Raw genomic sequence first — 12489 nt, 5'->3', positions numbered from 1 at the left:
TTGAATAATTAAAGGCTTTGATTTTTACTTTTCCTGATTCAACACATGCTTTCCCAAAGCCTTTTCTCCACATTAGCCAGAATGATCCTTTTCAAAATATAATTTAAATCAATGTGACACTTATTTATTAAAAATCCTTCAATGGTTCTCCATTTTTTTCCCTCACAGTAGAAGCTAAAGTAAGATTATGGCTCAGTGGTAGAGCATTTGCCTAGCATGTGTTAGGCACTGGGTTTGATTCACAGCACTGTATGTAAATAAATAAAGATTCATCAACAACTAAAAAAAATAATAAAATAAAAACTTATGTGATCCGTCCCCAATCTCTTTCACTCTATTGTAAGCATATCATCCTCTTCTTTGCTCCTTGAACATGTCAGCTATGCTCCCACCTTGTTTGCATCCATTTTCCTGCTGCCTGGAGTACTCTTCCCCTGCACCATCACATAATTCATATCTCCTTCAAGTCCTTATTTTAATACCTGTTTCTCAATAAGGCCCTTGCTGACCATCACAATTAATTTACAACCTCTCACCTAGCACTATTATCCTACTTGATTTTGTCTACAGTATTTATGATCCTTTAGCTTTCTACATAATTTGTTCATGTATTATATTTATTATTTTCTTCCTCTGTTGAGATGCAAGCTCCCTGAGGGCAAAAATTCTGATCTGAATGGTTCACTAATATATCTCTGGCACCTCAACGAGTTCCTGTTCCAGAGAGGGTGCTCAGTAAATTTAAAATAATTTATTGGATGTTTGTAAGGATCTTTGATCTTTCTACAAATTATTTCTTACTCTTATTAAGATATTTTAGATTTACAACAAATCTCCCATTTTACATTTTGATTAGAACATTTTCTTCTCTTTTCCTTTAACCCAGAAGGAAAACTGTCTTCAGTTTCATTTGATTTAATCAAAACTACAGCCCTGAGTAAGGAGAAATAATAGAACAGAGAATGGGAAAGGCAAATTAAGGAATTTGGTGGCAAAACTAAACTATCATCACCATCAAGGAAGACTGTTTTAACAATTGACATCAGCTCAACTAAATAACAGAAAAACCAGTATCATCTTTCAAGTATTCTAACCAACTATCATCTATGAGGCTGAACATTAAAGCGAATCAGAGTCACAATTATGTGACTATTCAAATTATACCAACAAAAAATGTGTGTTAAGCAACAATGGAAGCAAAGCATGTATGTACTATTAATCTCTATGAATACCCTAAGTTATCAAGCTCATTTTATTTAAAAAATTCCTTATTTCTACTCTATAAAGGGAAGCTGGAATGACATATAAACGAATCAAGTATCAATACTGTTTATAAATTGTCATTTACTATTCTCATTAGTGACAAAATACCAAAAATGTTTGTAAAACTCATTAAAATAGATGTTATAGCATTATATAAATAAATAAATAAGAAGTACAACAGTGTAGTGTTCCATAAAATAGTTAATTTTTATAAATAGATAAAGGTAAGATAAATGGGAAAAAAAGAATTGTAATTAATATTTATTTATCATTGATGATAATTAAAATTGTTTTATCACATTTATCATTAATATCTAATCAATTATGAATAATATTTATATTCTTATCTGTAATGTTTAATGCTGAATAAATTACTTCATAAAAAAGAACTCACTTTAGATTATATGTATTGTATTCAATGGAAGACTTTGGCACTGCAGGAATCATATAAAGAAATCCAAGATTTTCATTTTCACGTATTATTTTGATGATTTGCAAAGGATCACGAATGTTGGCTTTAATGACTTCTTCCGGGTCTTGGAAAATATACGTGGGGTAAGTTGATGACCTACTCCCAAAAAGACCTCTTCTTCCAATACCTGTACGAGGCTGTTTTTGAGGAGAAGGAGCGAATGCCTCTTCAGAGGATCGACGGATCTAAACAAAGCCAATTAAAAACATGAGTTTTTGTCGGGTAAAAAGGAAAAATATGAAATATTACCCTTAAAGTCAAGCATTTTGAAACTTAAAAATTTTAAACTATTGTCCTTCTCAGTACTCCCTATCCATATGCCCACTCCATTCCCACAAAACAGCCCCCCACCAGTGTCAGCTCCCATTCCCTTCTCCTCTCTATTAAGTCCATGTTTATTACATCCAAATACTATAAACTCTCTGGTGTTCAGGAGAGCTCACCACTCTCCTTGCTTGGTTGCTCTGCTTCAATCCTGGCTGTGGCATCTCCACTTAACTTCCTCAGCTGTTCTGACAACCTTGATGTTTTTCAGGGAGTGAAATCTTGGACATCTGTTATCATAACTCATGATAAACTACTCATGCTAAATGTGAGGGGTGGATACAATCAGTATTAGAAATCATGCTGTAGTGATTTTATTTTAGTAACAAATAATTGCCTGCTCTGTATGCCAGTGCTTCTCAAACATAAATGTGCACATAATTTGTTAAACTACAGATTCTGATTCAGTACTACTGGGGTGGAACCTGAGATGCTATACCTCTAACCTGATCATAAGCAATGTGAGTCTTGTGGGCCCACTGTCCACACTTGGAACAGCAAGGCTAAGTATCATCCTTGTCACAATCACATATTTGAGCTTTGCTCTTCTCTTTGGGGTTCATTATCTGTGTCTTCAGTACCACTCACACCCTTTTGTTCCTTAAAAAAACAAAAACAAAAACCCTTTGGGGTGGCATTGGCCACATTCTTTCCTTTCATAAAGTTTCCTTGTCTGAGGAAATTTGACCCTACCTCCAAAAGTTATCACCTTATATCTCTGAGAGTACAAGGGTAACTAGTTTAAAGATAATAGAATAACCATAGTGGATCTGCTTTGTTAAATGACTAACATAAAAATATATATGATTACTTCATTGCTTGCTGCATAATTGATAGAGGATGCCATTTCTGTAAAAGTTTATTACCACAAAGTCTGTGGAACAATTTTCCCAGGAAGTTTATATTCAGAGGGATTGTTATTCTCCATTTTTGGTTAAATATACCCGACTGAATAGTAGTTTGAGAGGAGAAACCCAGCAAACAGAGCTAAAAGAAACACATCTTTCAACTCAAAAGATAAAATATGCTTCTTTTACTTATTGGCCAGAGATGGCAGCAATGACACTGTTCTTTGATGCAAAAGAATAGGCCAAAACTGATACCCAGATCAGGGAAAATGTGTATCACCTTATCTCAATGTTTCAACAAGGGCTACAGTCAACTTTAATATTTTTGTAAGATTAAAGTATCAACATTTTAACAGAAATACATTTATTTTCTTTATTGTGTCTTTTAAAACAGTTTTACTGCACTCTTTAGAAATAGGACTACACATTTTCATCTGAGGACTTATTTCTAATTATGTAACGGTGGGAAAATGTCAATTTAGCAGTTACATATGTTACGATGAGGAACAAAGGAAGCATTTATTCAAAAAATATAGAACACTTATAGGATGCCTCTCTTACGGATGCCTTGCCTAATGTTTTCCTTAATTACCAAAAGCCTCCTCTCCTCTCTCTTCTTCTTTTTTTCTTTCTCCTCTCCTTCTCTCCCCTTTTCTTTTCATTTCTTCTCTTTTCCCTCCTCTCCCTCCCTTCCTTCCTACCTCTTCTAGGAAATCTTCATTGTGTATTTCCATTCTAAATTTATCGTAAGAAGTCAATACCTGAAAAATTGCCTTCTCCTTAGAATACCTTCTCCTTTTGCACGGAATCTATTTTTCACATTTTCCTGTAAGCCCTAACTCTTTATTGAATTCTTCCCTGGAATGATACAACCAGGAAACATAGTCTAACAGGACCTAACAGTCCTTTCAAACTTCCTTTGCAACCCCGATATCCATACAATTATTCTTTTCTTCCTTTTCAAACTTAAGCCCTTGGAGCCCATTTTATGTCAAGTTAATTAGTCTATGAGCATTCAATCTTTTCTGGCTGTATTTAAGATAGGTCTCTTCACCTCCCAAAAACCCTAGTAACTGAAGCTATAGAATTCTATATAATTCTTCTTCTGTTTTCTTTCTCTTGGACTGACCTCACTCAAACCCATGGTGAGCTCCTGTCTACCTGGATTCTCCCCAAACCCCTATCTCTCCTAATTTCTCAATCTCAATAACTTTCCACTCATTCCTCTGAGCTTAGCACAACTCTCAAGGGTGGCTTTTCCTCCACTGACTGTTCCCTGGTCACCAGGGGTTTTTGGTGGAAGTATTCCTTTCATTCAGTTCATCATTTTGTATCTTAAATGAGCAACAATTATTACTACACCTACTGTTCTTGAGTGTTCACTTGTCCACCTATCCACTTCCAAACTCTGAAGTTCTCAAGAACAGAATTTCAACTTGGTATTTCTAGCACTATAGCCCAATGCCTGAATCAAATATCAAAATGTCCTCCAATCAAAAGCTCAGAGAAATCTTGGCTCTATTGGTATCTTTACTATAGGTATGGTCTTTGCATTTTCTCCCATTTCTCTTTCTTTTTATCTACAGATAATCAATTAAAGCCGAGCTCTAATAAATTTCTCCTCTAAGCTACATTTGGCCTTGCAAGGCAACTTACCCACTCTGCAATTCTCACCAGCTACAAACATTGTCTTTTGAACTGACTCAGTGTCTATTTTAGTGCCAGTTACCCAAGTCCTCAAAGATTTCCGTTTTTGGTAAAAAAATGATGAAAAAAATTAAAGTAATTATATAACATTCAATACACTGTTTTTTAGCATGAAAAAGATAAAAGACACTATGCATATGCTGAAAATTTCTTTCATGTTTCTCCTCTACTGTCCAAGTTTTCCTCAAGTAGGCAGAACTGAGAAATGTTTCCCAATCACATATGCAGCATTCTAAAAATGATTTACCTCCTGTTTTATGAGTTAAAAGCATTTTAGTGACACTGAACAAAATTAAAATTAAAAGTATCAGTATTATACCTGCTTTTTTTTCACATCATCTTGAGGCTCGGCAAATGAAGTAGGTGATTTGATAGATTTTCTTTCTGCTGAGCTTGGTGATCGTTTAAGGATTCCACGAGTTCTTAATTGCGATCGGTTCTGTTCATATATGTATTCTGGCTGCTGATGATCTTGATAGACTTTTAGCACTGGCTTTGGGGAATACAGAGTCATGTTAATCTTTTAACATTAGTGTGAACTTTCTGTGTTCTTCATTACCTTTACACTCTTTCCCTGTAGGAAACTAATCTCCTTTCTAGACTAATTTCCTAAAAGCCTCAGCCCTAACAGCAACTACTACCATTGTCTATCCCTCACTTATTGCTTAAATAAGAGTTTTCTACTTGGTTTCCATTAATTTTGTACTTTAATTTACTAATGAATACCTCTGGGAGTAAGATTATCACAGAAAAGCTCAGCAGCATGAAATCATATGTCTCCTAAGTGTCCAGCACAAACTACCACTGTTCACTATCACTCTACTGTGAGAAGGAATTTTCAATATAACAATCTGTGAATTTGAGGAAGCAGAGGGAAGTCATTAGGGCAAGCAATGGCTATGAGAATGGGGAGCCCTAATTTTTCCAACAAATACTCAGTGGAAAATATGGCAGGAAAAATAGAATAAAAGGGAAATTATGTATGCATTCTTCAAACTCAAATTCTCAGGTTACTGAGACTGAAGATTAGAGTACAAATACAGAAAGGAGAAGGTAAGGAAAAACTTGTAGGCTTTAGATTGGAATTAAAAATGTAAGTGTGAATTCAAGATTTAAAAAATTACAAACATACACTTATACACACCTTCTAGTCCTGTATATTTAAAGTTCTAAATGCAATTATGTCCAAAGTAATATGTACACATTGTGACTACATCTTGGGTTATAAAATTCCATTTCTTGCTAAAATGAGTGCCTAACTCCTTGTTGAAGGCATGAAAAATACAAGGTAAACCTTGAACTCTTGTCATGCTGGAAAGCAAGGAAGTACTCAAAAATTGTTGTCGACATGTCAAAAGATATAGAAATTTAAGGATATGCCCCCAGATACTTTAAATATAAAAATGAAAAGTTATACAGATTAAGTACAATACTAAATTTTTTAAAAGTTATAAATCCATACTGATATTTTAAAGTATTTAAGATAGGAAATACAACTGTTCTCTATAGAAGAATCCTAATTAATAAGTATATGGAATAATCTGAGTATCAAAAGTACATAGTCAATTTAAATATATTAAATAAATAAAAGCCATGAATCCATGGATTTTTTAATGTCAGAGGAGAGAGAGAGAAGGTAATGTTCTTATTATTAGAAGATCATAACTCATAATCATAAATGTTATGATAGAATTAGAAAACCCATATTTTGCCTTCTCCAGTGTAATATTTGATTCAGGTAAGAATCATCAGCGGAGACTAAAGTTATTTTGTAAAATGTTTTTGGGAAATGTGACATTTGCACGATGTGAAAATATCAGCTGCAGATTAACTATTAACTTACCAGTCACAATCTTTTATTTTTTACTTTTAAAAATATTTTTTAGTTGTAGATGGACAATACCTTTATTTTATTTATTTATTTTTACGTGGTGCTGAGGATCAAGCCCAGTGCCTCCTACATGTGAGGCAAGCTCTCTGCCACTGAGCCACAATCCCAGCCCACCAGTCATAATTTTAAACAAATGTTTAAACATCATGAGTAGAGATGTTATATACTTCCTGATCTGGTAAAATATAAAGTTCACAATATTACCTATGAAGCATTACTACCAAAAATGTTTAAGCTGACTCTTATCAGACTCAGAGAGACAGAAAAAAGTGTAAAGTCAAATGACACAATAAAGAAAACATCAGACATATCCAGAACATGCAATGATGTTACACGATAGGCGGGGACTCTTCAGTCAATATTTCCAAAAAAATTAGTTATAAGACTCTTCTAGATAAAGAGAAAAAAAAACATAACTACAAAATGCCATACTTTAATCTTAATTAGATCCTTGTTAGGGGTGAAAAGTTATTAAATATATTTCAGGAACAAATGAAGAAATTTCAGTGTGGACTAGATTTTGGATGATACTATGGAATTAGTAATTTTCTTAGGTGTGAATATAGAATTATAGTATGCAGGAAATTGTTCTTAGGATTGCATGCCTAAGTATTGAGAATTAAGTGTTACTTTGTTTACAATTTACTTCAAATAATGAAGTAACAGCATATATAACAAAATATGTCATAAGCATATGACAAAATACTGACAATTCTTGGAATGTAAGTGGAAGGTATATGAGTATTCATTGTGTTCTTCTTTAAACTTTCCTGTATATTTGAAAGTTTTCATAATAAAAAATTGGAAGAAGTTGAATATTAAAAATAAAGTGTCAAAACCACAAACAGTGGGATAGATTCATATAAATCCTAGTAGTGGTTATCTCTTTCTGAGACAGCATTAAGATTGGAATAAGGCATAAAAGGCAGTTGAGCTATATATCAGGGTATTCCTTTAAAAATAGATATTAAAGCAAACTAGGCAAAATCCAACATTATTTTGTTTACATATTTTTCTTAACTTTATGTATCTGAAATTTTCAATAAAATAGCAATAATTTCTTAATATAATTATAGAGTACTTAGAAAAATCAATAGCACATGCCTATTACCCTTAATAGGAAAACCTTAAGGCCATTATTAAGTCAAGAACAAGATCATTATTTTCACTCTCACCTATATAATTAAATTCTTAATTTAGAGAATCACAGCCTTTAGGACAGGAGTCCCCTGTGTTTCTCCTTTGCTAGCAAAGCAGTAAACCTTCTTTTTCCTTTTTCTAAAAAAAAAAAATATATATATATATATATATATATATATATATATATATATGGAGCATCTAGAATAAAGTTTTTCTCTGAAGGGTCAGATAGTAAATATTTTAGGGTTGAAAGTCATACAGTCTCAGTTACAACTACTGAACTCTACCATAGTTCTATAAAGTAGTCTTAGATGGTATGCAAATAAATGGATGTAGCAGTGATCCAATAAAGCATTATTTATTTTAAAAAAGTTTACAGAATTGGATTTGACCTGTGGGCCATAGTTTGCCGAATTCTAATCTAGAAAATAAAGTTGTTGGTGTAAACACACAAAAAAGGCAAATTTATCTAATTGTCAATGATGTTTCTTATATATCTTGAAAAAACGAAAGCTTAACACTAAATATAAGAATTTAAAATGATATTAGTGAAATTCTGGTTAAAAATAAACATACAAAATCCATTTGCTTTTCTGTGTACTGAAAATAAACGGAGGGAAATCTTTTCAAAATAAAGTATAAAATGAAGTAAACTAAAGTAGTTAAGAATTTATTTGAGAAGTACACAGCTTTAGTAAAGGAAACTACTTAGTCTCACTGAGGATGAAAAACAAAACTTGCAAAAAAATAAGAAAATGCTAGATGTGAATTGTGGGAAAATCACATGATAATCTCCATACATACAATAAAGGCATTTGATTAAGTTCAATATCTACTTCTAATAAAATAATTAATAAAAAATAAGATGCAAATTGTAACAAGAACAGTGATGCCATTTAACATCTTTCAGTCTTGCAAAAATAAAAGAACTGATAACATCTGCTTCGATAAAGATGTAGGTAAACAGACACTCTCCTCCCTGCTTGTGGAAAAATTGTTTAAACCTTTCTGGAGGGCAAATGGGCAATATTCTGTGACCTACAAAACAGTACTTCAAGGAATCTTTTTATGTACAAAAACAAGGTCATTCAATGCAACATTATCTGAAATAGCAAAAAATCAAAACATAAAACAACAACAACAAAAAGAATGAATTCCCCTTGACCAGTTAATGAATACCATATTATGGCATCCTTGCAACAAAATACAATTCTCCTGTTAAAGATATCTCCATGTGCATGAATTGGAACACTTTTTATATATTTAAGTAAAATAAACACTTGAAGATCAGTATATATTACATAATCTTACTTTTAAACTATACATATTTATAGACATTGATATATGCAAATATACTTAAAAAACATACAAAACATTTTGAAGGGCACACAACAACTAGTTATAATAAATATTTGAGGGTAAGGGATAAGGGCTTTTATTTTTTACTTTATATACTTTCACAGTTCCTTTTACATGCAGTGACAATTATTCAAGGACATAACTTATTTCTTAAAATATGATATTTTCAAACATGCTGAAAAATTTTCAGGACACTAGAAATGTACTTTGAAAATAATAAAAACTACACAACTATATGTAATAATTTTACTGGAGTCCCCAGTATTAAATAAATACACTGATATTTAAAAAGAGTCTTATAATCTACATAGTTAGGAATCTATATTCTACATAATTCTAGATAGGATTTATCTGCTAGAAAACTTGGTTCACTTCTGAATCCACCAATTTAAATAGTGCCTAGAACTTAATATTCATTGAATAAATGTTTATAGTGTATATAACTTCATAAACAAGTTCTTAACTTTTAAGGTTTTCATGCCTTCTTGGTCAAAAGGCTGGAAATGACATCCATTCCCCTAAAGCAATTTTGCAACTTTCTCTGTAGCCTGAAAGCGGTAAAATACTAGGTTTTTAACTTACCAGAGGCTCCAGTTTTATAGGTTGCTGTCGTTTTCTTGTCCTCTCCTGTGCTTTTGTGGTGTGCTTAAATGTCAGTGTTTGTGTATCAGGTTCAATTCCTGCAGATTTTACAGAACTCATTCTTCCCCTTGCTTTTATACTATTCAATCTTGAAAGCACAATATTTTCTACAGTATCTTCAGTATCTTCCAGGTCGATTTCATCATTTGTGGGCTGAAAAGACATCCTTACTTCTAGAAAGAACAGGTAAGAAAAAGAAAAATGAAAAGTCAAGCAGAAGCATTGGGGGAGGAGATATATGGTGGAGGAGGACCTAAGGATAGGGAAGAGATTAATTTGCTGAAATCCCCCAAGGAATACCAATCAAAGTTATACCAGTCTTTATAAACTGAGGACTTAAACCAGAGGAATAAAAATTAGGAACTATGTCTGGGATACAAGAACCCCTGGGGTGGAACCCAGGGATTTGCATTTCTAACAAGTGCTTGGGTTTTGCTGCTGATAGGGCTGATCTGGGAACCACACTGGTCGAGATTTGAAAGGATGAAGAGAAATGCATTGAGATCAGTGTTTTGAGATCAATGTTGTTTTTTTTTTTTTAGATTTGAGTATGCAAAACATCTCCTGGGAATCTTTTTTTTTTTTCTTTCTTTCTTTAAGCAGATAATCCTAATACCTACAATCTGAGAAATAAAAATCTACATACTCAAGAAAAAAAACAAGAAACAAAGAATTTTGACGACTAAATTCTAATAGTGTTTCTGGAGCTTTTCTGTGCAGGATAATCACATGAAGAGCTTGTTAAAATTCAGATTCTGATTCATATAGTTTGAGTAGTAAGGTCCTAAAACACTAGAACTGTGAGCCTTTTGTAGAAATCTTGCACTCCTTATCATTGCCCACACTCTCATCCCATTTGGTGGGTGGGGGTATACTTCAAAATAGTATTATAACACAAAAATTCTTAAACCAGGTGTTGGCATACCTAGGTCTTAATCCAGTTCAGTGCTGGCCAATAGAAATTTGAGAGCCTTCTATGCAATTTTAATTTTTCAAGTAACTAGGAAAAAAAGAAAACAGGTGAAATTAATTTCAACTATATTTTATCTAACATATCCAAAACCTCATTTTGGGCACAATTCAATGCAGGACTAGCCACACATATCTAGCGGCTACCATATTGAATAGCGAAAGGTCAATATTTGACCACTCCCTATATTGCTATTTTTCACTTTCCACCCCTGGAATATGATAGGTTAAATAGGTAATTAGTGAAAAGCCTTTACGATGACTTTCTATGTCTCCCTTAACCTTTCCTTCTGTGCTCCAAAAGCTATGCTGTGTTTCTGGCCCAGAAGTCAGAGGCCGGCTCCAAGGCTCGGTCCCATAAGACTCACCAGGTTCGACTAGAGCAGCCACTGCGGAGGGGTCTCCAAAGACCCAGCAACGCCTGGTCTAGGAGTTGGTCTAGGAGTTGGAAGCTCTGGTCTGTACTGTTTCCCGTTGCCTAGCAGCCACCAGCCCCCGCCCCCTACCGACACCCACTGCGCCACGGCGCCACTGCGTAACCCATTGCCACGGTAACGCCATAGCACGCCACTGCTCTCCGTCCTGAAGCGCTGCCAGTAGCTGAGCCAATCAGTACCTCCGGAATATTTCCTAGATCGCTGGTTGGTAGGTAGCCTGCCGTAGTCGCCCAGTTTCTTCTCTGAGCAGGTAACTGAGTGCTGTCTAGGTGCTTCAGGACAGGACAAGGGCAGTAATTAATTCTGTTCGTTTCCTTATGGACCGTCCACGCTTATTGTCTCAACCTCTTACAGGAATCTCTTCTGTTTTCCCTCAAGAGGCTAAATACTGACTTGACGTTCGCTTTAATATCAAATTCGCTAGTTGGAAGAATTGAAAAAATCTCAGGGGAGGGATGTGTTGTGTAGAAAGCTGAAATCCCACTCTCCAAGGGCCACCATCCTAGTCCCTGCCCCACGCACCGAGATGCTCCCCAAGGCCTTAGGAATGTCACAAGCCTTACGGTTCATTGACATAAAATAGCCCGAATAAGCAAATTTGTAGAGATTTAGAAAGCAGATTAGTGGTTGCCAGGGCAGAAATTTAATGGGTGCGATGTTTCCATTTGGCTGATGAAAATATTCTGGAACTAGGTAATGGTGATAATTGCTCAATAGTGTGAATGTACTAAATATCGCTAGTGATTAATGTTGTGTTTAATACACAAATTTGTTGAATAGATTGCATAATGGACACAACTCAAGAGAAAATAAGTTATCTGGAAGATTAGAAAGAAGTTATAAAAATAAGGCATAAAAATCTAATGATGGAAAATACAGAAGGTAAGATTCATAAGAGGATTCTGAGGAAAGGTCTAAATTTCACTAAAATCTGGTCTAAGAAGGAAAGGAAAGAGAAAATGGGGTATTTTCAGAGATACTGGCAGATAAGGACATTTTCTGAGAATTTTCCCGAGCTGAAGTTAGATTAGATTTGGCCTTGAGGTGGATAAAACCTATTTGAGATGATGATATTCTACCAGAATTAGATTATGCTTCAGCTCATGGTATCCAAATGATTAAGATGTAGAATTGTAGCAGAATGGATCTCGTAATTACTGAGCAGCTGAATCTTTTCAAGGAGCTTCAAGAATTATAGAAAAGGCACTATGACTTTTGACATTTCAGTAGATTTTTTAAAAACTCGTGTCAACTTGTTCCTGTTTCTCTCTTGTGATATGCAATAACACCTTTTGAATAAAACTCTTTGGAAACAAAAATCTCTTTGGAAACAAAAGGTACAATAAAAGGAGATTGTCTCATTTGAGAGAGATAATGTAGTCAATTAGGAAAACCCTAGGGAAAAAGTGAAAGATGATAGCTACCAAAAAAGGGGAA

At 34.1% G+C, this 12489-nt stretch overlaps 1 protein-coding gene across 1 annotated transcript in view; it reads right to left on the bottom strand.

Moving 5' to 3' along the window:
- The window catches only part of Dnah6 (dynein axonemal heavy chain 6), a 278870-nt gene extending 268245 nt beyond the window's left edge, over positions 1-10625 (bottom strand). Inside the window, exons 1-4 of the mRNA XM_071601776.1 lie at positions 10572-10625; positions 9587-9819; positions 4934-5107; positions 1658-1920 (exon numbers count right to left, since the gene is read on the bottom strand). Of these exons, the coding sequence (XP_071457877.1) occupies positions 1658-1920; positions 4934-5107; positions 9587-9811 (662 nt within the window). The 5' untranslated portion in view covers positions 9812-9819; positions 10572-10625. The remainder of the gene's footprint in view (positions 1-1657; positions 1921-4933; positions 5108-9586; positions 9820-10571) is intronic.
- Between the last annotated feature and the right edge of the window lie 1864 nt (positions 10626-12489).

Source organism: Marmota flaviventris, chromosome 14 (genome assembly GCF_047511675.1).
Source record: "Marmota flaviventris isolate mMarFla1 chromosome 14, mMarFla1.hap1, whole genome shotgun sequence".
Taxonomy (NCBI): Eukaryota; Metazoa; Chordata; class Mammalia; order Rodentia; family Sciuridae; genus Marmota; species Marmota flaviventris.
The sequence above is the reverse complement of the archived record's forward strand: the minus strand, read 5'-3'. Positions and strand labels throughout refer to the sequence as shown.